We start from the raw sequence: 26,144 nt of genomic DNA, 5'->3' as shown, positions 1-26,144 counted from the left end.
AACCTTTATTTGGTTTTGGCCGGCTTGTTAAAAAAAAAAACCTGGACTGCTGATGTCAGTTTTTTTTTCAGGAATTATAAATTATAATTTGTTCAAGGCATAATAATCATTTATAGATTTAACTTTAGTGTGCTTTTATGTAAATTTGAATGTTTTTAAAAAACAAATCAAGTCTTATTAGCTTTTTCTTTTCTAACAAATTCGAGGACAGTATAAAACTCAAAAACGTCATTTTTCTACAACAATGCTAATTTTATTATCAGATATTGTGCAAGTCTGAAAGTGTATATACACATTGTTTATGACAGCATTAATGTTTTTGAGACAAACAATATTCCAATGACAATAATGGATGGGACTTTGTGATCTGCAAAAATAACAAAAAAATATTAGAAACAAATATAAACAGGGGTTTATATAATGGTTTGTATATATACATAATAAAAATATATTACATGTTGAACAAAAATGTTTAGTCATTTATTCAAAAATTTGACATAAAAACTGGCTAGTAGTTCTGTTTATTTCTAAGAATCAGATAATAGTCCTGTACAAATTCAAATGTGTCATACATCTAGAGAAATAAGCACAGACTTGTATTTTTCCCCTCTTTCCTCTATAAATATGTTAAAAATAAAATAAGCTGTTGCAGATTTACTTAAAACTTTTTTTAAAATTCCTAAAAATTATAATGAAGAAAATTTAAAACAACTTTTCTATAGCTAAGGAACAATTTACAGAATTTTTTTTTTTGACTTGCCTTTTTTAATTTTTTTTTTTTTCATAATTTTTAACTTATTTTTGTATATTATCCTTTTTTTTTTATTATCCTGAGCATACTATATATAACAATTTAATAATTTTTCATTATAAATATTAGAAGGTTATAAGAGTACATTTCAGTAGCCCAAAAATATAGGACTAAATCAGCATTTCTAAAATAAGGGGTGCGCCACTTTGGCCACAACCAGACAAAAAAAGGGGATCAGAGCCGTCCAATTTCTTTTGAAAAGTGGAAGAAAAAATTTACATTGTAGTTATCAATCTATGTTTCCCTATTAACCAAGTAAAATGACTATTACCAATGCCTAACAGATTAAAATATTTTATATATCGTTTCATATTCTATATGAGGATTGTTTAAAATGTATACACATTTTCGCAAGAGGCATCTGCACACTACGAACATTTCAAAATTTCAAAACGTCTCCTTTAATATGATTTTACTTCTTCAAGGTCCCCAGCTAGCTAAGAGGGGGAGCAAATGAAAAGAATTCTTGTTTATTAGGCTGCCACAATCAAATGTTTGAGAAACATTGCAATTCTCATTGGGAAAATAAAATGTCCCAAAATTTTTAATGAAATGCTTGGCATTTAGTGTAGGCTAGGTGTTTCCTCAGGCTTTTTTTTTTAAATATATAATCCCCGCATTTTAAGGAAGTTTTCGGTCTTGTCGATTTTCTCCAATACTGACATAAAAAGAACATCTGGGTCTAAAGACTGTAACAGGAATATCCATGGGACAAGGTGAGGTTGGTGCCTTGGGTATGCCCTGTGGAATCGTCACATCCTGGATCCAGGCCCCTTCATGAATTCACCAGATCCAGAGAAAAACTTCATGATGGGTTAGAAGATCCAGTAGAAGAGAGTAGTGAGACATAGACCTCCGTCTGGAGTAGTGCAATCCAGACCTTCGTCAAAAAGCACCTAGAGGGGTGGAAGGTCCATTATTATTCGCTGAGTGAAATGCAAGTGGAAAGGCAGTGGGGTTATTTATTACTCTTGGTCATTTCCAAGCCCCGATACCCACACGGGGGAGTATCGCCACAAAGTGGAGGTTTGGAAGTTTTCCTTCTCCTAGATGGGTTGTGTTATTTTGGCTGACATGCCCCATCAACACGAAGCTAAACTGGTTTTGAGGCGCCAGTGTTCCGCCTTTCATCCATTCTGTCAGTTTGTAAGAACAGGTTCCGCCAGATTTTTGGGAAAATCACACGTGAAGGCCAAGAGCTGGATTTGACTGTCAGAGGCATTTAGAGACGCTATTGGGTTGGAGAACGATCATCCTAATAAACTACTAACACAGAGAAATAGGAAAAACAAGCAAAAAAAGCAAAGAACTCTGATTCAACTTACTGACGAACTAGCCCTAAAACACCACCTACCCATTAACAGAAAAAATTACCAGATTTTCAAACATAACGCCTGAACTAAACTACAGACAACCAACCATTAAAACACATTTACTAAATAACACCTTAACAAAAGAATCAAATCCACTGGAGCTCAAAGTAGGCACGCTTAAAACAATTGAAAGCGATCCAAAAACAGCTATCCATATATATACAGTTGGATCGGCCTTCAAAGCCACCATCAATGCTGGTCTTGGTGCCTTCCTGGTCTTCCCTAAAAATAAACACTTTTGAAATAAGTGCACCCTGTGGCGATTACTGCTCAAACTTTCAAGCCGAAATTGAGGCAATTACCATAGCACTACAGACAGTGGAAAACAAATTATATGAAGGAGTGCAATCACCATCAGATATTGTTGTCTTTACAGACTCCCAATCCACTCTGCAAGCACTTAACAGCAACACCTCAAACAGCCCAAGAGAGTTGACAACACTAATTGTGATAATCCATCAGATGATATCAATATCACACTACAGTGGATCCCTGGACACATTGGCATCATGGGAAATGAAAAGGCAGATAAGCTATCAAAGGCAGGTTCATCTATGGAACAACCAGTCAGACCTGTAAGCTACCTCACCCTAAGGTCAATGTTAGTCAACAATCACAAAGAGGAGTGGCTCAACCAATTCAATGGGCATCAGGAAACACAGGCAGAGCCATGTACAAAGAAATGACTATGCCTAACAAACTGGACAGTATTAACTTCCTTTCCCGCAAAGAACAATTTTTCGACTAAGAACAGGACACACACCTCTATTAAATTACCATCTGAACAAAATAAACTCCACACAACTCCCCCTTTGCAGACACTGCGCCCACCCTTATGAAACCGTAAACCATATCCTCTTTGAATGCCCCTTCCTAATCCACCTTACGGCAGTGCTGAACAACTGAAGAAAACAGCACACTTTTTTTCCTTGGCACTGTCTGCAAAAGAGCTCAGCAGCAATAGAGCTGGCTAGAAGAAGAAGAAGAAAATGAAATGCTTATCTCTAAAACAAGTTATCATCATCAAAGTCCATTTGAGTGTGGGATTGAGAAGCTCAAATCCTCCTCTCCTGCAAAAGCCCTGGATAGAAACCCTGCTGTTTTGCATAGTGCTTGTATGTCACCATGCAGGGAGAGAATTTTTGGTTTCCCAGACCTGTCGAGATCAGCAAGTCTGAGGCAGTCAAAAAGAATATGAGACACAGGTTTCTCTTCTTCCCGTGCCATGTGAGCAAACAGGACTTTATATAAATATTCTCTACCTATAAAGTGCTTCCAATGTGTCTCACAGCCTCTAATTATAAATAAGCAGTGAAGCTTCATGCTTCTGGTGTGGCTGATGGCACAGATCACGGTGGAAAAGATAACAGTGACAGGAGAAAGGACAAAGTAAATGGTGCTTACACAAAAAAGTTTCAGGCAGGAGGTGCTCATTAGCCAAAGAGAAAGAAAAGCATGAATCCAAACCTTTGCTGCATAGCACTAAACCCAAACATTGGAAAAAAAATTAGGATTCAATCCTGAGGGAAAATCAGAGCTGATGACCCTAGGTAGATACTATTTGACTGCTAGTACAAAGGTGTATCAATCTCTCCTTAGAACCTGTGATCTGACACCACTCATAAATCTTTGGCTTCAAAAAAAAGAATTTACCTTTATTTATATTTAGGTCTATCTTAAAGAGCAACAAATTTTCAACCTCTAGTTCAGCATCCTATCAATGTACCACATATGTCTCCTTATAATTTTATTCAGTAAAGCTTATCTCTTTTTTTTTTTACAAGCTAATAATTTTATACCTTTTTTTAAAGGAATACTTACAGGATGAATTAATAGGGATTGGCTGATATGGAGATAACTTTTTATAATTATCTTTATCTGCTATAAATTTTGCAAATTCGGATGCCAAAATTAGCCCTTGTTGACCTGAGGTAAAAAAAAATAATTTTTAAATGTAAATTTTGGTTAACAATAAATAACACATTTAAAATATGAAACATTAACAAACAAACAAACAAACAAAAGGTGCAGGCTTAGAATTACCAACAAAGTAAGGTACCTGTAAAGTATACTTTTAGTTCAGTCTTTTCATTCACACTGGCCACATTTTCAACTACAACATCTTCATTATTTGCACCAACGGCTTTGGCAATAGTTTTAGCCAATTCTCTCCTGAACAAAATAAGTACAAATTCTCTGTAGCATAATATATACTTATTGCATTTTGTAAATTGATAATTCATATAACAATAATAAATATGAAATGATAATAGCTGTAAACATATTCCTTGGCTTCTTATTTATATTGTCATAAACAAAGCTTAATATCATGGAACAGTGAACATCAGCCATATCATTTAACTTTTAGATAGGATTATCAAACACAATGAGACTAATTATGGTTAATTGCTTTTTTTTTATCAAAGTAATTAAATTAGTGGTCATCAAAGAAAATAATTTTTATTATATTTATTTAAAAATTAATTTCTTAAAATGTTTGAACTTTAAAAAAAAAGCTTACTTGTCTAAAGATGGTGGAGTCTTTATAAATATAGTAATGAAAAGATCACTGTTAGGAATGATGTCGGCACAACCTAATCTGGGAGCCCCATGTTCTTGGTCATGAACCACCATTGCTCTTCCTTGAACTTAGTAAATTGTTTATAATTCATAATCATTAAAAGAAAAAAAATATCACTAGTTCAATAAGTTTAGTAATTAGAAGTAATGTCCTACAAACTGGGACACATCTTTCACTCACCAGTAAAAGGACCGCTCAGAGGAAGGTCAATATCTGTGTATAACCTTCTGCCGCCACCTAAATCATATGCTCCAACTTTCTTGGCTTGATCACCTACTTCACATTGTAATAGATTTTGTTTGCTACATTTATTGGCATAATTAGTCTGAAAAAGTCATTTTCAAATGTCAGATGATATGAAGTGGTCTATAAGATTCAATGTTTAATATTGTCAATACTTGTTTGAAGTATTAGGTTTTAAAGAAGTAGTGAAAATTATGCATAATTTATGTAATTGGGTCAATATTCATAAAATAATTATATTAATTATTTCTTTTAGAACAAGTTACAGATAATGAGAAGGTATTACTATTGTGAGCTAGAAATTGAATAGCATTAATTAGTGCCTATACTGAATTAACTCTTTCTCTCCTGATTGACGATGCCAACGTTGATTTGACTCTCATTAAACTAAATGGGTTTTCGGATTTACAAACTTTAGTTTATGTTATGTAAAAAGAGTACACATTCTCCTATAATTCAATACCACGTATAAAATTTTCTGATAACAAAAAAAAAAGTTATTGAAGTTTAATCATAACAGGATAGTGAAATACAAATGAGCAAAACTAATAATACTATCGGAAAATAATTACAGAAAGAAAGAGTTAATATATATGAATTATTTACTTCATTCATCATAGTTTTGTATGGATCAAAATGAGGCCCTGTGCTGCTACATCTCCCACTGGACACTGTATTATCTCCATTGACTGGACTTGAATGAGTATGCCAGTTATGTTGATAACTCTACACAAAATCAATAAGTATAGTCTAAGTTATTCTGTAGTGTATTATACATCAAAGCATTAAATCCTCATAACTTTAAATGTTTGGAGTTTGACCTTTGTGGTTGAATAATAATGTTTAAAATAGAAAGTTAATGTTTTCTTTGAATAGATCACTAATTTAGTTAGAATATTTGTAACTGTATCAACTTTTAATTTAAAATATCAAAAATATTCATAGAGATAAAATTTGAACCATTTTAACTTTTCTATAAACATGAATTGTGTTTTTTCATGAAGTGAAAGATACAATATTGTAGCAAGGGTGAAAAATAAAACACATGGCAATCGCTACAACATTGTATCTTTCACAATATTTGACTTGTTGAAATATAATCAAATAATTTCAGGCAGTAGAAGAGATAGCAGAAAGTGGTTGAATAATTACCAATGTTCCTGACAAATTTTTCAGGTCAACTAAAATAGTTGTGTCACTCATTGTTCCATCAGCATAAAGTGTTTGATACTGAAACATTTTAATTGACAAAACATTTCAAACACATCAACTAAATTGGGATACCTAAAGCATAGCTTACTTAGTGTATAAATACACTCAAATCTGGAATAGGAAGGACTAATTATTCATAGCATTGTCTCCGCTTATGCATAATGCAAAACAGTTATATATATATATATATATAAAGGAGTAAATGTAAGTATTAGAGTATCACAATAGTCAAATTACATGGCATTGCCCAGGTTCATTCTAAAAGAAAAAAAAATCAAAAATAGTTGGTTTTTTGTAAAATAATAATTTATATATACATTTTTTAAAAGTTGAATAAATAAATAAATAGGCCTACTACTAATCAACAAATCCTATTTAACCAGACCCCTTAATTTTTTTGCCATTTATAGATGTACTTGGATATTTGAGCAGTCAACTGCACAATGTTTAATTAGAATTCAAAATGGCTAGTTAAGACATAACACTGTGGCATTAGTATAATTCTAAGATACTCTCTAACAAGGTCTAAGGAATAAACTAGTTCAGATTTCATATAACATTTGATAAAATGGGTTGTTTCTTGTTAAGTAAGAAGTCTCTTGTTTATGAAAGAAAAAATCTAGACTTTGATCTAGTCCTCCAACATCTGTATCCACATTCATGAAAATAGATTCTATTTTAGATATTTTTTTTAATTTTAAAAGAAAAAAAAAAAGTCTTTTTCTAATTTGCTAATGAAACTGAATTATTTTAATATACCACTATATGTCAGTGCATTTTAATATTTTTTAAACTTGAATTAATGCTAGGAAATGGAAAGTTAAGGCCCACATAAACCTGCTGGGCATTGTGAAATACTCTAGTGCTAGTATATAGATCTAAGTAATACTCAATCCAAAAAGTCATAAAAATTGTTTAACTGTTGGTTGTGTAAGTTTGTTTGTTTTTGTTTAATAGTGACCTATATATTTAGTCTATCCTCTCCTAACAGTTATGGATCTATTTTTTTTTTTTTTTTTTTTTTTAATTTAGAGCATCCAGAGTTAGTCTGAGGATGGGAGGAGTGTACTTCAGAATCTGAATGATCTAATAAATATTCATAATGTTTCATGAATATTGAATTGATGGTGTTGAAATGTATACAATATTTTTAGACATTCAGACATCAATTTGCTTTATATGCTATAATTAAAAAAAATAATTAGATTTAAAATAAAAACGGTTATTAGTTATTTTCAAAACATCAAATAATAAAAGTTTTATATTTGTGACAAAACTTTCATAATAATAGGAACAGTCTGTTTTAAGTAGTATCTATATATATAATTCTCTTCTTCCTTCAAGAGTTTGGACAAGAAGAAGAAGTAAAGGAAAGATCACTCTTTTATTTCTGCAGATAGAGTTATCCCACGAACTTTATGAGCCTTAAGTGTAGCAAAGTCATACAGTGTATCATGAAAATTTTATTTCCTACATAGATCATGCTCAATAGCAACAACTAGGTAATTTTTCAATCTATCTAAGAGAATTGTTGTAATTCTTCATTAGTTTGAGGCGCGAGAAGCTTCTTTCACCAGATTACACAATTACGGGATAATGGTTTAATTTAATATTTTATACACCTAGAATTAGCGCGGGTCCTATGAAAGTGCGGGGCCCAATGCGGTCACCTAAGGCCGGCCCTGCAAAATAGCGGCGTATAGTACACCGCCGGTCGACTAGTTTTTAGTAATATGTCTACAACAAGCCTCCGTCCCCCCTCTTAAAAAAAGGACAAATAAAACACAAATGTTTTGTAACCAATTAACTTATACCACCAGTCAAATTAGTAACGTTCAAGACAATCTACCATAAGAATAGTTCCATTAACATCTCCTGTAAATCTGGACACAGCAGTAATTTGTTGATCCAAGCTGCTATTCAGATAGTTTTCTATCCTTGTACATGCAACAACTGCACCATCAGAGTTTACCACAGCTAGGGATCTTCCTAAAATGCTGGTTACTCCTGCCAGAGGAAGGTTTAGGTTCCCTGCTGGACTTTGTTTTGAAGAAAAAAATCTTGCAATATTTCCAACCTGTTGATGTTACAAAATATATATTTAGACTTTAGCGTTGATCATTTATATGATCTTTACACATAAGTAAAATTAGATCAAAAGCACACTCAATGGGTAAATGATATTTTCAATGTTCCGTGTTGAATTGTGCAAATACATTTCTCTGACTTAACCATTTTTTATTTAATATACAGAGACAATTGACAGAAATACTAAAATTGAAATGTGAATCTTCAGATATTTTCTTATATTGTTAAAGTTAAATTTGTGTGAGCATAGACATATTGGACACAAACAAAAAATCATCCTTGTTAGTCTAAAACTTATATAAAATTTCTTGTCTTGCTTATGCCTAATATAAATCTAAAAATTAGCATATATTTTTTTTGTTGGGGGGGGGGGGGGGGATAATAACTTGGTCTACTGTTTTATTACTTAAATATCACTAAAATCAAGTTATGTAAAAAAATTTTCAGGAATATATCAATTAATAACTATTTACCTGGTAATTATCATCTGACATAGAAATGCTACTAGTAATATTGAATGGATTGAAGACTGGCCCAAGATTATCACATGAATGGGAATCACTTGGAGGCAGCTCAAAAATTTTTACACTAAAATTAAGAAGAAAAGGACAAAAACTGTAATTCAAATACACAAGTTGTTTTTTTCAAGTGCTTTGCATTTTTAAAAAAAATCACAAAATTGTTTTAGAATTCTATCTATTCAATAATGAAATAAATTAACCTGTATCCAGTTTGCAACCCAGCAATATTATAGTTAATGGTTGTTTCTTGGGCTCCAAAGCCAGAAGTTTGGGTAAAGTAAACAATGCCTTTGATATCCTTAGATGATAGTTGGGCATAAAGTGCAAGGTCTTTCATTAACTCAATGTTGGTACATGATAAGAATGTTGTATTATCCAGATTCATTATGACTAGTGATCTTCCAATTATAGATTGACTTCCAGACAGTGGTAAAATCAAATCAGTGAAAAAAAATTTGCTAGTAACATCTGCAATAAAAGTTTTAGAGATGCATGACTTTACTTAAAAAAATATGGAGAATATTTTATATCAATTTTTTGAAAGCTAATAGCTGAGCATTGTGACAAATTTTAGAAATTGTATTGCTAATGTCATAACATTTTCCTCCTAAAATACTTTTAGCCAGAGATAGGTTTGACTGATTGGAATTTTAAATGCTCATATATAAAATTAGGGATCTTTGAAATATTTGCTTGAAAAAAATTTTTTTTTATAGTACAGTGGCTTTTTATTTATTTTGCTGCACATTTTGTACAAGTTGGCTCATACATCTAAAATGATTTTTAAAATACATAGAACTAATTATAGAATAAGATTTTATATGTACTATTATCATTAAGCTTTTGTTTTCTTTAATCTTGAAAGAGGACTTTTAGTGGAAATTGTGAAAATCAATGTTCATGAAAATTAAATAAAATTACTAAAACACATTCTGTTAGACATTGAATATTATATTTAGATGGAGTAATAAAAAGGCTTAATTGAAAGTAAAACATGGATCTTACCAGCATTTCCAACACTTGGAATGTTTAATGTTTTTGGTCGCTGTAATAAGCTTTCAAATGGATCATAATTTGTGCCTGTAGAATTGCAACTTTGAGGACTTATAGATAAACTACTTGCTACCTGCACCACAGAAATGAAATACTGGTATAAAGTTTTCAATAGTTTTTAATATTGTAGACACGTTAAAATGTAATTAAAATTAAGTTTCTTTCTAAATGATTATAGTCTTACTGGATGTGAATATATTTTCCACAAATGTCCTTGTGTACCAGCTCTGCCGTCATTGTAATCCAATTTAATAAAAGTAGATGTTTCTGTATCTGGCTCTTCCATTTCTTGCATAAACAAAATCTGGCCAATTACTGGATACTTGAAAATGGCTTTAGCTGTCACAACAGGATACAGAGGTCTGACATTGGCACAAACCCATCTGAGTTTAAATATTATAGTTTTAAATTGAATAAAATATGGTCCAATTATACCATAATTTTATTTTAAAATTTGAGGACACCTACAGAAAGTTTGATGGCAACTAAGACAATATGAGAAATTTGCACACAAAAAAATTATATGAATGAATGACTTTTATTTCGAGTGTTCCAGCAGCATATTCTGATTTTATTTAATAACCCACTCAGTGTTAAACTCTGTGATTTTATTTATTTCTTTGATTCCTATGAGAGTAACTATATAAGCATCATTTGTTAGGGTGAAAATCATCAACTTGGCCACTACAATTTTCACATTAACTGTTGAGATTTTAAGAACACCAGTCTATATTACTGATGATGATGGTATTAAATGCTTAAAGGCCAAATGTTCTAATCCTAATGGGGCCTAAGCAAGGCACTTTCAGTGAAACCTTTCACATTTATGACTTCCCTCCAATGGCTGAGGATGCTAAAAATATGCTGACAACTTCATAAAGTTGTACATTTAAATATTAATATAATCATTACAATGTCTTTTACTAAGTCGGTCACTGAAGAGCAGAAATCACTTATAGTCAACTAATAGTATATTATAAGTCATACTCATATGACTACAAACTATCATGTGAAGATAACATGGAGACAGTTAAGTAAGTTTTTTTTTTTAATACATTGACACATAAATATCTGTAGAAATAGAAAGGTATCAATCATATAATAAGTATCTGTAGAGTAGAATGGTATCAATCGCATAATAAATATCTGTAAAAGTTATTGGGTCAATGAGTATTGCTGTATAAATATTATAAACTTCACAAAAAAAATTACCTGCTACCTGCTGGATCATTGTGGTGAATAACCAGTGACCTCCCAATGATACTATTGGCACCAAAAAGGGGTAAATTCCAATCTGTGTAAGTACCATTCAATGATTGTAAGTTAGCCAAGGTACCATATTTAGAACTTAGATCTCCCACTTCGTACATGTCATCTGTACTTGCATCTGGTTGTGGATAAATTGGGGAGTTCACATTTTTATTGTATGGGTTGAAATGTCCGCTGGTGACTGCAGCGCCACATAGGTCTTGGTCAGGTGTAATCTTGGTTGGTGTTGGCCATGAATGGATATGAAAACCTTTAGAATTATTGTTTAACCCTTGGAAGTTTATCTGAACAACTGTTGGATCAAATGGGGAATTCTGTGAGAAACTAGCTGTTCCTGTAACTCCATCATGACTGAATTTCACCAAAGCATTTCTCACCTTAAAAATTTTGATAATAGCACATGCATAGGCTGAGCCATCAGTTTCGTAAACAACCAGAAGCTTATTACCTATGTTTGTCTCCCCTGTTAAAGGTAGATCGTTGTCACTATACCCTTTAGACTGACCCACAGACACATCACCAAGTCTTCCACTCAGGTTACCAACAGCACATTGCTTTGAGTTTGACTGGGGTGTGCATAATACACCATCACTGGCATTATTTGGGTTGTAAATCAATAGGTCCAGTGCTGCTTGCCTGGAAGTGATGGAGGCACAGTTTGAAACAGCACCAGTGATTTTCCACCTAAGGGATGAAATGCTATCCCTTGAGTACAAATCAGTAACTACTCGAGTGGAGCCTGCGGATGACGCAGCAGCTTGTCTGAAGTACACATAACCAGAAACAGAACCTCTTGTAAAACGAGCCAAAGCAGTCTTGTACTCTCCTTCCTTCTGAATGGTTGCACAAATGGTTTTGTTGCTTGATCGTAATACAATGGATTGACCTTAAAAAAAAACAACAACAGAAATAGTCAAATACTGTATTCAACAAATGTATTAGATCTACATAATATTTTAAAGTTTACAGTAGGCCTACTTTCTGTACGTCTTACACGCCATTTTTTTTTCAAATACCCAGCAGAGGAATATATATATATATATATGCATGCAGTCAGATTTGTCATGAACCAACTGTCGGTGAACAAGTTGTCGGTGAACAAGTTGTCTGTGAGCAAGTTGTCTGTGAGCGATATGTCGGGTGAATGAATAGTCGCGTGAACGAATTGTCGGGTGAACGAAATATCTGGTAAAGGAATTGTCGCGTGAACGAAAAGTCATGAACGATTTGTCGGTGAACAAACTGTCAGTGTCCCCGTCAGAGCTGGATAAGAAGGAAAAAGGCCGGATTGGAGAGATCAAATGACTCGAATCCTCTCTGCTAACTCTAGGTGCCTAAACATTGATACAAATATAAGGAATTAGCGCTTAATTGAGTTAAGTTTTTTTTTCAAGTGATAGACCTAGGTCTATTCTATAATTTTCAATATAGCCTATTCGGCAATAAAAAGAAATTTGACCATTTGCTTGCTATTTACCTTCTATTTTTTTTATTATTTGTTCAAAGAACACAACTAGTATGGAGTTTCTCTAAGCCAATAACTTTCCATAATAAGTAAAATTCATTTGCCCTCCAAGTCATATTTCCTTTTAGAGTATCACTCACCTTCCACTGTAGATATATTTAAATCTGAGAATGTGACAGTCACTAGAGTGTTTGCCCGTATTGATTGAATAGTACTAGGCCTAGTAGGCCAAAACCTAAAACACAAAATTATAGACATTTTTTCACAATTCTTGTATTTAAATTGAATCTAGATCTAGATCTATAATAAATATTGATTGAAATCCAAATCTATGTGGAAAAAAATAATTTGATTATATTTCTCAAATAAAACGACTTTTCACAGTAATTATGCTTTAGGCCTATAACCATTTCCACAAACATTCGTTTGGAACTCTATAAGCACATTTTCTTCAGATTGTAGGCCTACTTTGCAGGGAAAAAAAAGCCTCTCGCTGAGTTCTCTCTTTTGTTCACTAGTGCGTTGATCAGCGAAAACGCTCGTTCAAAGCTAGCATTAGGCATATGCCCGGGAATGCAATAAAAAAAAACACAGATCAGCTTGAATGAGGAGCTAAGTAACAGATTTCTTTTCAACAGCATTGAATACAAGAATACCTGTTCAAAATTTGTCCAAAAAAATAAATATAGATATATCATCTATCCTATATTTGCGCCTTTGATTCAATTGTTGTGTAATTTGCAATTGAAGTAAACAACAGATAAAAGCCGAAGATTTTCACTTTGGGTCAATGCCTGCCCAACGGAGGGCACTTACCCGAAAAAGGAAGGCACGTCGCCAAGTCCTTAATTATTTTGCCAGACATATGGTGCATTTTGTACAGTAGATTTGGTAGTCTTATTAACATTCTTTTTAAAGGAAGATAACATATAGAAATTACATTACATAAACTGCTGCTGTTGCTCAATTTTAAAAAGAATACAAATTGAAGATTAATAGACTTTATCACAGATATTGAAAAGAATAATAGGCCTACGTTTATTACTGAGCCTCACTAGAAAAACTAACCTGATTTCTACCCAAGCCTTAAATTCGACAACTGCCTAAATATGCTTATCATTTGCTAAAGAGGTAGGCCTATTTTTTTTTTTACATTTTCTGTGAGCTAGATCTGTTTGATGGGATCAACCTGAATCGAAGGCTGCATTAAGACAAATTTGGGAATGGGGGGAGGGGCGCAAATTAATCTAGCCTATATACAACTTTGAAAAATACGCTAGCTAACTGTGTATAATGTCTCTTTAATTCATATGTATACCATATTATAATTCACTTATCATTTTTTTCACACTCTCAATTGAGGAATTACAACAAGAGAATTTCTGAAACCAATTTAAGAATTTAAATAAAAAAATTATATTGTACTTTTACATCACAAAATTTAAACATAAATGTACAGTTGCACTGTTGTACTTAATGTGAAATATTCGACTGTTTACACTTGTGCGTAATGTTCCGAAACAGTGAAACTAGCTTACTAGTTGTTATACTTTTGACTGCTGTCAAATTACAATCAGCATCGACATGTGATTCGTTTGTTTAGTTTCCACAAAGCAATATAAAAATAAGTCCTTTAACTCTGTTATATTTTATTTTTTTAGATTATTAAAACCATTATATATTGACATTTTATGCAGCTTTGTGCAAAGATTCCTGTATAGAGTTTATGGTTGGGATAGTCTTTATTAAAATAACTACAACAACAACAAAACTTGTTCTGAGTCAAAGATCGAGCTCAATCAGTTGTTACACTTGCCATCTCAGACTTAGTGTATTGAAGTACAGCCAATAAGAATAAACTTTGTTTAATTTTCATAATGAGATACAATCAATAATTTATAAAGATATTTAGAAATAAGTTTAATATATTAGCATTTGTATATGTATATACTGTGGGAATACTTAATTTCTGTAGGTATCAGCGGTCCGCATAAAACACTCCGGCGGGCCGCATGTGGCCCGCGGTCCGTAATTTGCCTACCCCTGAACTAGCGCAATGGAAATGCTTTTTCCTCAAATTTCAGGGCCCATAAAGAGGTGGTGTATTTTTGGTTTCACTCACTAAATACTGTTACAATGGTTTTGATTGTTGAAGACATCTTTAGATTTTAGGAGTTAAATCCGATGACCCAATATCCAAAATGTATGCATGCATGGGATTCTTGTATTGGTGAACTCAGGGAAATTCTCTTTAAAAAATAAAATTTGAATTGTCCAAGTTGAAATCATAAAGCGAAAGTTCGCACAGTGTACGTAATTCTTAGTTGTAGGCTTAACATGTGGCTTGAAACTTATAGACTCAATAAGCGTATAATCGCCGATACAAGTTTGTCTCAACTTTTCATAAGTTTCCTAAACTCAGAAATCGAAAGCTATCGGGATTTCTAAAATGCGTCATTAAATTTCTTGTTAATGGAAGAGTAGATAGTGTGGATTTGAGATCTTCAGACATTTGAACAAAAGTTAATTGATGGACTAAAAAATAAATAACAGCGGAAGAATATAAGTACATATAGGCCTACATTGGTGTCAGAATTGGTACATTGCAAAATGTTAAAATATATACCAAAATATTATGGTACTTTTCTCTTTGTTACAGCAATCACATCTACATTGGCCTCCTAATGACCTAAAACATATCTATTTTACACCATTTTGAACTTGACCCGATCATCATGAAAATAAACAAGAAGCAGGTTTACTGTTCTCTAAGTGGTTTAAATAGAGTATTCTAGATGTTGTAGTAGATTAAATCTTAAACTTTGTGGGTATAATTGCTGGGATGGCAATAGTAACCCTTTTGGAAGGCATATCTTGTCAATAAGTAATCACACGTGTATTTGGTCTTGGTCTTTCCTTAAGGCGCAGGCGCATGTACCCCTACAACCAGGCAGGCAAAAAGTGGGACTAATAGCCTGAAAAAAAAATGAATACATACCAAGATGTTCCTAATTGCTGATCACTGCATTTATCTGCTGTGTCGTAGTCCATCCATAATGGATGAATTTCTATTCTTGTATCTTCAAATGATTTTGATACATTTAAGGACACTGTCAACGTATTGTCAATCAATGACAAAATGGCTTTTCCTGTGACCTCTTCCATGTGAAACTCAGACACAAATGACTCTTGACCACTACAGCCTTGGACTAAAATCATAAATATTTCTGGTTATACTGTTTTAGAAATTATAGCTAGCAATGTGTATAAGTAGACAAAATGGGGGTGGGTGGATTTCTCAGTACATGATGTCTCAGTACATGATGTCTAGCTAGATCAAATACAATTATATAATATGACAAGACAAAACCAAAAAAAAAAAAATACTGTTATAACCTTGTCATGCACACCGCCATCTAAGACAGTGCAGAAGGTGCGCACTATTAGTGACTAGACTAGGAAGGATGTTGACATTAGAGAAGAGCACGAGTTCCGCCCAAGTATAGAGCCGATATGACGATGCTGTGCTCAAGGCAGATGTCCGATGTGTTTGTTATGTCTCCATGTAAATAAACATCTATGTCTCCCTTCAGTTATTTCAATACTAAACAAAAAAAAACAACTAAGCCTACATTAATTGTAATTGCATCAATTGGTTTGGATCAGTCATGTCACTAAATGTGTAATATCTCTACACTAACAATTATAAATCTGTGCCATTAGAAATATTTTTTACCAAATGTTTTTGTTTAGTGCAATTTCACGCTTTTAGCTTTCTCAATGCGTTATGATACTATCTGAAGCAGATGGGAAAGGGCGGGGGTTTCTGGACCAGTTGGGAAAGGACGGGGGTATCTGGACCAGTTGGTTAAGGACGGGGTATCTGGACCAGTTGGGAAAGGACGGGGGTATCTGAACCAGTTGGGAAAGGACGGGGGTATCTGGACCAGTTGGGAAAGGACAGGGGTATCTGGACCAGTTGGGAAAGGACGGGGTATCTGGACCAGTTGGAAAAGGACGGGGGTATCTGGACCAGTTGGGAAAGGACGGGGTATCTGGACCACTTGGTAAAAGACAGGGGTATCTGAACCAGTTGGGAAAGGACGGGGTATCTGGACCAGTTGGGAAAGGACGGGGGTATCTGGACCAGTTGGGAAAGGACGGGGGTATCTGGACCAGTTGGGAAAGGACGGAGGTATCTGGACCAGTTGGTAAAGGACTGGGGTATCTGGACCAGTTGGGAAAGGACGGGGGTATCTGGACCAGTTGGGAAAGGACGGAGGTATCTGGACCAGTTGGTAAAGGACGGGGGTATCTGGACCAGTTGGGAAAGGACGGGGTATCTGGACCAGTTGGGAAAGGACGGGGTATCTGGAACAGTTGGTAAAGGACAGGGGTATCTGAACCAGTTGGGAAAGGACGGGGGTATCTGGACCAGTTGGGAAAGGACAGGGGTATCTGAACCAGTTGGGAAAGGACGGGGGTATCTGGACCAGTTGGGAAAGGACGGGGTTATCTGGACCAGTTGGGAAAGGACGGGGGTATCTGGACCAGTTGGGAAAGGACGGGGGTATCTGGACCAATGTTACTGTAATCGTTTTTTAATTGTAAAAAAAAAAAACGTTGTAGGCCAACTACTTATTCACTCAGGGCTCAAGCCTTCTCAAGGAGACTTTATTCAACTTATACCATCAGACCTTCTAGTACGATTTATTTCCCTTGTTCGATACCAAACAAAATAATTAATTACTAATAGTTAGTTAACTAACTGTTGTTTTTTTTTTAAAATTGATTCTTGTTTTGTCAGGTGCAGGAAATAATTGTGCGAAATTTCAACTTGATCGGAGATAGGTTGTGGGAGAATAATATGTACAAAATTTTTACCAGACAGACAAGACAGACAGGATATAAGCTTTGTAAAAAGAACATAGACACTCAAATACAGACGAGGTACATATACCATGGGCCGGGGGGGGCGTGGTTTTAATTACAACTCACTTCCTACTAGTCGCCGTTTATAAAGTAAATCTACAAGATTTCAAACAACAGCATTTGAAAAAACGAAAGCAAACCACCAATTAGATTCCTTTGCGTATGTTTATAGTTTCTTTTATATTTTATTTAAAATATGTTCCATATTCAGCATGTTCAATATAGATATTCCCTCGATGGGTAGAAGCGACAGAAAAAAATCTTTCAAGGGGTCTAAAAATCGTTAGGCATTAAGCATTTTCTGAAAAAGAGTGCTGCATACATAGATTAAGTAAAGGGTCTACTATATGTTATAAAAATGTTTTTTTAATTTTGAGTATGTATTCCTTTATAGATTTCAGACATTGTAACTGTATTATCACATTATAAAGTCATGTCTATCTTTTTCCAGAAATTTTATTAATTATATCAGAAATGATCTGAACATTTTCTTTTAGAAGAGAAACTCATTAGATAACATATTTGGCTACTCAAAATGTGTTCTATTAGTGTCATATTTGGATTATTAACATCTAATCTTTTAAATTGCAGACACTAGCATACTCCAGAAGAGAAGCTAATTATGTCCTGCGCGTACCACTGTGTCAATGTAGTCTTGTATGTTAATCTTTGACTTAAACTTTGTCAAGTCGTTGGTTTTTCCTAGCTGATTCAGGCAACCAATTCCATGGACTAATAGCACTAAGGATGAAGGAGCACTTGTATGAATTTGTCCTAGCGTTTTTCCGAGTATCGTATTAGGTTTGGTTTTGTATTTATAAAGTATGGTTCATAGCGACTTTACTTTTCAGTCTTCTGTCCTGAAGCGTCTCTAAAATTAGTGATTTTACTAATAGTGTTATTCTAATGAAATGTGAATATTTGTTTGTTATAAATCTCACGACTCATTTTCAACCTGGCTGAAAAAAAAATTCATTTCCTGCTTTGAGAGAAACTGTGATATCAACTGAATTTTTTTTAAATGCTTCTGTATTTTCTTTATATTAAACATGCAATGCATGAAACTCAATTTTGAGTTACGGACCTGTACTTGCAGCTCTACATTTAACTTTGATGCTCAGAACTATTTGTTCGGCCAGTGGTGCCCAATATTTTTCGGTCCGGAGGCCATATGAATTTCCGAAACAGAAATGTTATTAGTTATATCAGCAACACTAAAAGCCGGACAGTTTCAATATTTTGAATGCCTGCTGTCTCTCTTTGACAAACTTCTGGTCATTCTACCAAAAGGTGCAAATGTTTTTAACGTTTTACATTCTTCTGGTGTGTTCGCTATCTGCGGCATAGTTGTGTACATTGAGAATTATAGTAAACAAATTTACTTCACAATTTCAAATTATTAGCAAATATTTATTGTCTTCCATGCTTCATTAATTACAGGAAAACAAAATTAACTCTATTCCACTGAGGTCTGCATCTTAAAGGCAGGTCTGCAGCAATTCATCGCTTTGAGAGAGTGTTTGCTTCCAAGGTTCTTGATCAGTCCTTGTGAATTCAAATAATGAATTATTTTGGACTTCAGCCCCAGGCACACACTAATCATACTTATAGCGACATTTAGAAATTGTTTCTTTTTGTGAAGAATAAGAAGAATAATTCGATCTCCATATCTAGGCCTTGAATGTCCTTGATGCATTGCAATACTTCTGTATTGATCTGTATTTATCATTATACTCTCTAGAGAAGCCATTTCTTTGTAAACCTCTACTTAGAAGCGATAAGCTCGTGTTGTCTCACCATCACAACCACCCTCCCTCGAAATGATAAAATCAAATCTTCTTTTTGTTATTTTTTGTTGAACTGCTATACAATGAGCCGATGAAGTACTTTCATTGATTGGTTTACAACGTAAACGATAATATAGTCTATGCCCTATGGTGTACGACTGTAAAATGTGTGTCGCTTTTATTACAACATACAGAACATTGCAATAAATAAGACATAAGAGAAAGATTGGTGAACTCTAGAATCCCATTGACGAGGACGTTTTAAAATTCATAATCGTGTTGCAGATGCAGATTTGAAAATAGGTCTTACTTAGGAGATGAAACGACTACACTTAGTATAATGATTTAACATTCATAATAATCCCGGTTTTACTTGGTTTTAATTTAGTACTTAATATAAGGGTTCATAGCTATAATGAAAGTTTGAAAAACCCTGATTTAACGTTTTGCAGATGATATGGTTTAACGTTTTGAATGCTTTAATAAATTTTCAACCACCCTTGCTAAGATTATTAGGCCTATAACAGGTTATAAAACTCTGGGGGCTTGTTAGTAGCCTGCATATTATGTTTGCAGTGTACATGTGTGAGTGTGTGTGTGTGAGTCTTGTGTTCCTGTCCAATACATTAACTTCAATTGGTTAGTTTCCTACTGTGTCATTATAAGACATCATAAAACATCCGTTACATTCAAGTGGGACAATTTCTAATTTTAAATTTACCAACGGGTTTTAACCTACATTCTCTTCCACCTCCTATCCGCCACCCCCCCCTTTTTTTTTTCTTCTCTTTTCTTGACAATGAATCTTTTGTATTCATAAAATTATAGAACTAGATATAACCTGTAAGGTAATACAAAACATACCTGTGCCTTCATGTCACAATTTTAATCGTTATGCAGGCAGGATTGACCTATAAGCAACATAAGCTATAGCTTGGGGCCTACAAAAAATATTTAACAATGACATAAAGGGCCCTACATCTCAACTAGTTAGTGCCTTTTCAATAAGGCAATGGGGTCATACAAAACGGAGAGAGAGAGAGAGAGAGAGAGAATGACAGATTTCGCAGAGAAGCCTAAACATATAGGTCATATACTAAATTTAGATTTAGCCCTACAATGACACAAAAAAAAAAAGAGAAAATTGTACTCACAGAAATGTACTAGTACTATCCACTTTAACATGATTAATAGCATAGTGCAATGTTTTCAACTTTGGCTTTCAAGTTTCAATTCGTTCGACTGTTTATCTTACTTCCACAATTTTTTATTTTTTTTTTAAATCCTGTATCTCATTAACTGTGTGTGTTGTTTTCCTTCTGTTAAACAGTCTTCCCTAGTAGTGTGTGTAGCCCTTAGAAGAAAAAAAAAGTATACGCTATAAGTATAAGCTAAGGTGAGGCCTTGATCTAGATTCTATAGTTTTATAACAGGGTTGATCTCCTATGATGTTTACGTATGGAAATTAATCTAACCCTCTCCCTCAAGTCACGTGGCAGCCACTACCCTCCTCGTCATTGAAAATGAACACTTTAGAGTACAAGATCCTGTCTGTTGTGACAGCCTCACCTGTTGATTGGTCGACCGTAACTTCCACTAGGACTTTTTCATTTTGAGGAACATTCCCTTTCCTGCCGCTCCCCGGATTGTGTATGGGTTTGTTTTTGTTTAAGTCTTTAAATCTAGTCTAGTCTTTCCACTTTTGCGGACACAGTATTGAGAGAGTCATTGTGTGAAAGTAAAGGAGATAGACGCACTCAAACTCGGAGCTCAGATAAACCTTGATCAAACCAAAGTTATGCGTATTGGCTACTGGTGACACTGGTCAACCACTAGCATAACCCTGTTAAGCTTACCAGACGTTAGGCAAAAGAAGGACATGCCATATTATTTTTTAGGGGGGGGGGTATGTTCTCTGTCCGGCAGGAACCAGTCCAAAGTGTGAAACTGTCCGGCTCTTATTCTGCTGTTTACTACCACTGTATAGGCCCAATAGCCACTATTCAGTCCTTCAAATAGCCTATCTTGTCATTTATTAGTGTGTTCGCATCTGCCACAAGGTTTAAAACGTTCTTTGAAGAAGACGCTTAAATACGTCCCCGTCACTGCGAAGCTATAGTCCTTTAACCTATCTTGTGGTTTGAACACTGAAACTAACTCAATGACAGAAAAATAACACATTGTTTTTTAGACTGTCTATATTATTCTACATGCACATATTTTCGTTTATTCAAAACAATTCAAAAGAAACCTGTTTTCAGAGTTCTCGTAGGCCTGTGATTTTAATTTTCCTTCGCGGGACATAACTGCTATTGTCAAGATGACTGCAACGCTGTTTGGTATGAGTTTGTTCTTGTCAATGGAAGTTGGCGGACTGCAAAGATCATGTCAACCGTGCCTCTACCCTGCCTGAAGCCGCATTGACTCTCCGGAAGTAGGCCAGTTTCTAGGTGGTGTTGTAGTCTGTTTAGTAGCACCCTAGCCAGAATCTTGCTGGTAATGAATAATGCATAGGAGGGATATGTCACGATGGTTATCGCATAACTACCTATTTCCCTTTCTCTTGTAGAGGTGAATAATGGAGGCGTCTTTGAACTCTTGTAGTAGTTTCTTTTGTTCCCACATTATCTGGTAGATTTCTGTTAGTTTATTTGGCATTAGTGTATTATTATTATAGCTTTTATATAGCGCTACTTTCATGCTTATAGCATGCTCAGAGCGCTTTGGTCCAATCTGATTTGGAGGCAAGCCTTAAAGCAATGTTCCTTGTGTGTTATAAGCTTTCCAATTTGCACATTGTTTTCGTCAAACCAATCTTGGAGCTTGCGTTTTGGCTGACCGAGGACGCTGCTAGCCAAAGAGTACACAGAATCCCTTTAGTTTATTCCAGCTGTCTAGTTTGTTGATGAGCTCTTGCTTGATATCTGGGTTTGTGAGCTTACCAACATCTAGGCGCTTTGCATGCTTGCATTCTTGGGGCCGTCTAGGTGCTTTGATGCATATTTTTAGCTTAGATAAGATTAGGCGATGATCAGTCCAACAGTTAGCTCCGCATAATGCTTTGGTGACTTTGACGTATTATCTATGAATATTATCTATCAGACTGTCTGACAATGATGAAGTCTATTTGATGCCAGTGCTTGGACCTGGGATGCATCCATGATGTCTTTTTTCTGTGAGGTAGCTGGAAAAGAGTTTTTTGTTATTGTCAGCTTGTGGGCTGTGCACAATTCTAGTAACAATGCACCATTGCTATTGCAGTGATCAATTCCGTAACTGCCCAGAACATTACTCCAGGTTTTCCAGCCAGAGCCTACCCTGGCATTGAAGTCGCCCAGTATTATGAGTTTGTCTGTTTTGGGCGTTTTGATTATTGCAGAGTTCAGAATCAGATCCGAGTAGAAGTTTTCCTTGATGTTGTCTTGGTTGGACACTTATTAGGCACTTATTAGAGTTGCATGTCGCCTTGAGGTCAGGGCAGCAATATCTACATTGTATCTGGCTAGTTCTCTTGCCACAAGGACAGTACGACGTTCAGGACGGTTTGATTCAGCACGGTCAAGTAGAGTGCGGACATTCCAGGCGCCGAGTGTTAGTTCATTTGTTTTGATTTGTTTCTCTTGTTTATATGTTTGATTTGTTTCTCACGCATTTGTGGGATCCCCGCAAGTCGCGGGAGACTGGCCAGGGTCATGGGGGACAGGGAATGTTTAGGAGGTAAGCAGTGCATTCCTAAAAAGGGCTGCTTAGACGCTCAGACGGCTGCCGAGTTCCAGTGTTATTCCCAATCACTGGCAGGCGACCACATGGTCTGGGCCGCCTACGTGTAGGTTTGTAGCTATGGCTTCCAGTGTATCCACACCTGCCATTTCACCACTTGCCTATCGCCCGCAGGGCTTTTTGATTGATGAACATGGAGATGAGAATGTGGCTTGACCGATGAAAATTTATTAAAGTGAAGGAGATTTGAGCTGCATCAGCCTCACTCACTCGCCCCTTGCCAGCTGAATCCATTGGCAGAACAGAGTCCAGACAACTGGAGCTGGTTTGGGGTGCAGTGGATGACCAGTGTGTTCTACATGTCTCACAGTGCTCCAAAACATTCCACGACGTTTGCTAGGTGACGCCAGATGGCTCTGGTAGTCCAATACGACTTGAGCGCCATGCAGCCGCAACTAGACTTCACGTGCTGCTGGTGGACAGAGACCATAGTTCCTCCAGATACTAACTCTGGCTAACCCTCTCCTGGTTGGGCCCGTCAGTCGAGAGTCGAGACGGTTTGCCGGGTTGTGGCCGTTGCCGCATGCAGACAACTGCTAGGAGCCACAGGTGAGATCTGGGCTCTGAGTGAAGACCAAGGTCAATGAGCTGCTCAGAGAGTCCGACTGCCCAGTTGGCAGAAGTACTACTACTCCTACAAAACCCATACACCCCTTTAAATTCAAATCTCTATACTGCATTCATAGATTTGACTAAAGCTTTTGATAATGTCAGTCATGAAATTCGGCTGCCCGGATCAATTCATAACAATGGTACGCCAATACCATGATAACATGCAAGCAAGAGTCCAAGACAACGGTGACTACTCCAAGCCTTTTCCTGTCTCAAATGCCGTGAAGCAGGGCTGTGTGCTGGCTCCAACGCTTTTCAGCATAATGTTCACCGCCATGATGAAAGATGCCTTTCGCACAGAATGCATTGGAGTTGGCATACTATATCGCACCGATGCAAGTGTATTCAATGCTCAGAGACTCAAGGCAAAAGGCAATGACAAAGGTAAACTACGACTGCATCAGAGACCTGGTATTCGCAGACGACTGTGCCCTAAATGCAGCAAACGAAGAAGACCTTCAAAAGAGTCTGTCCTTCTTAGTTAATGCCTGCAAAAATTTTGGCCTCACCATTAATGTAAAAAAGACAGAAGTGCTGCACCAACCTCCTCCAAATAAAGCTGTCACAGAACCAGACATTCTCATAGATGGCCTTAAATTAGCAAACTTCAAAAAGTTTGACTATCTGGGAAGCACCATATCAGCAAACGCCAACCTAGATGATGAGGTTGACTTCCGTATTGCTCGTGCCAGTGCTGCTTTTGGCAGACTTCAAGAACAAGTATGGCCACGGAGAGGACTCAGCATATCCACTAAACTGAAAGTCTACAGTCCTGTAGTTCTCCAATCACTCCTATATGCATCAGAGACCTGGACCCTATATTCCCGCCACACCAAAAGGCTAAACTCCTTCCACCTACGCTGTCTAAGGAGTATCTCGAAGGTGCGTTGGTCAGACCACATACCAGACACAAAAATCTTAAAGCTGTCCAACATGTACAGTATCAATGTGACAGTAAAAAGGTCCCAACTTCGATGGGCGGGACATGTAGTCCGCATGCCAGACAATCGCCTTCCCAAGCGACTTCTGTACGGGGAGTTGTGTGCGGGAAAGCGCTCCAAGGGAGGCCAATACAAGCGCTACAAAGACACTCTCAAGAGCTCCTACAAGGAATGCGATATCGACATTCACGGCTGGGAAGCACTAGTTCTTGATCGCTACTCATGGCGTGAAGCTGTGAGTCTCGAGTCTCAAGATTTGAAACAAGAAGAGTGGCCAGGGCGAAAGAGCGCCGAACCAACAAAAAGATGAGAGAAGAAGCAGGTCTATCTGCAACTGACTAAACCCACCCATGCCACGTATGCGGCCGGCTTTATAAAGCGAGGATTGTACTTTACCACCATCTTTGAGTCCATGGGAAATGAGAAATGTGCTCATCTTTGACCACTAAGGAGGAGCTATATATATATATACAATGGGCTGGTCTGGACTGCGACGTACTGTCATCCCCCTTCCTGAAAGATCATTTCTGAAGGGATTTTATGTGTGAAACTAAAAGTCATCTGTTGCCCAGTTGCTGATCAACGAGAGAAATAAACTCTCCGTTTATTCAGAGATTGGCGTTCACCCGTCTGTTCGTTCACCCGACTGTTCGTTCACCCGACTGTTTACCAGACTGTTCGATCACCAGACTGTTCGTTTACCAGACTGTTCGTTCACCTGAAATATCGTTCACCTGACTGTTCGTTCACCAGACTGGTTGTTCACTAGACTGTTCGTTCACCAGACTGCTCGTTCACCTGACATATCGTTCACCAGACTGTTCCTTCACCTGTATGTTGGCCTATTTTTTAGTGTAATTGAGTTAAACACGCGACGAGAATATAATATTCACGATATGTTACTATCCAGTGAACAATTAGTCGGTAAACCATTTGTCGGTGAAGAATAGCGATAGCGTCTGTTAGCGATAATATGTAGCTGCTAGCAGGGGCGGACTGGGTGTCAAAATCGTCCCGGGCATTTCTATACAATCCAGCCCACAAATTGTATGTCACATGATGGACGTCCAATCCTACCTGACCTCAAAAGCATTGTGTAAATTTTAATAATGTATCGAAAGTAGTTAGTAAATGAATATTATAGTTAATTTATTAGATGATTTTGAAACTATCTGATAAGCACTATTATTACTAAATGAATAAAGTATAACCTTTCGAATCGGGAATCTCTTATTGTGAAAAATTCACATTCAAGACATCTGAAGCTCTTCCATTAACGAACACATTATGAGTCACTTTCACTCCTCGCCATTTTCTCAGGCATTTGGACTTCAATTTACAAATATAAATCTTCATCCTCCACTATTTAACTGCCCATCTCGCACGGTCATGGCGGGTCGGTGGCTGAGAGGTTAAGCGCTTCCAAACCTGGGGTCCTGGGTTCGAATCTCGGTGAAGACTGAGTTTGAATTTCGG

The 26,144-nt window shown here is 36.0% G+C and overlaps 1 protein-coding gene across 2 annotated transcripts; it reads right to left on the bottom strand.

The window, feature by feature from the left end:
• Nucleotides 1-228: 228 nt before the first annotated feature.
• LOC106052162 (uncharacterized) lies at nt 229-20,829 on the bottom strand. 2 transcript variants are annotated; one of them, XM_056011466.1, is made up of 17 exons: nt 20,811-20,829; nt 20,490-20,689; nt 15,615-15,825; nt 12,757-12,851; nt 11,095-12,037; nt 10,067-10,265; nt 9,835-9,955; nt 9,030-9,297; nt 8,782-8,896; nt 8,070-8,297; nt 6,161-6,238; nt 5,615-5,734; nt 4,946-5,090; nt 4,706-4,832; nt 4,244-4,356; nt 4,006-4,110; nt 229-367 (listed from the first exon to the last, which is right to left on the bottom strand). In XM_056011466.1, the coding sequence occupies exons 2-17, from the start codon at nt 20,530-20,532 to the stop codon at nt 300-302; spliced, it is 2,979 nt and encodes a 992-aa protein (XP_055867441.1). In that variant the 5' UTR covers nt 20,533-20,689; nt 20,811-20,829; the 3' UTR covers nt 229-299. The 2 variants fall into 2 exon arrangements, with proteins under 2 accessions (XP_055867441.1, XP_055867451.1); XM_056011476.1 differs by lacking the exons at nt 5,615-5,734; nt 20,811-20,829 and having other exon boundaries at nt 20,490-20,804.
• Nucleotides 20,830-26,144: the final 5,315 nt, after the last annotated feature.

Source organism: Biomphalaria glabrata, chromosome 1, assembly GCF_947242115.1.
Source record: "Biomphalaria glabrata chromosome 1, xgBioGlab47.1, whole genome shotgun sequence".
In the NCBI taxonomy this organism is placed as follows: domain Eukaryota; kingdom Metazoa; phylum Mollusca; class Gastropoda; family Planorbidae; genus Biomphalaria; species Biomphalaria glabrata.
Note: the sequence above shows the minus strand (reverse complement) of the source record. Positions and strands in the feature narration are given on the sequence as shown.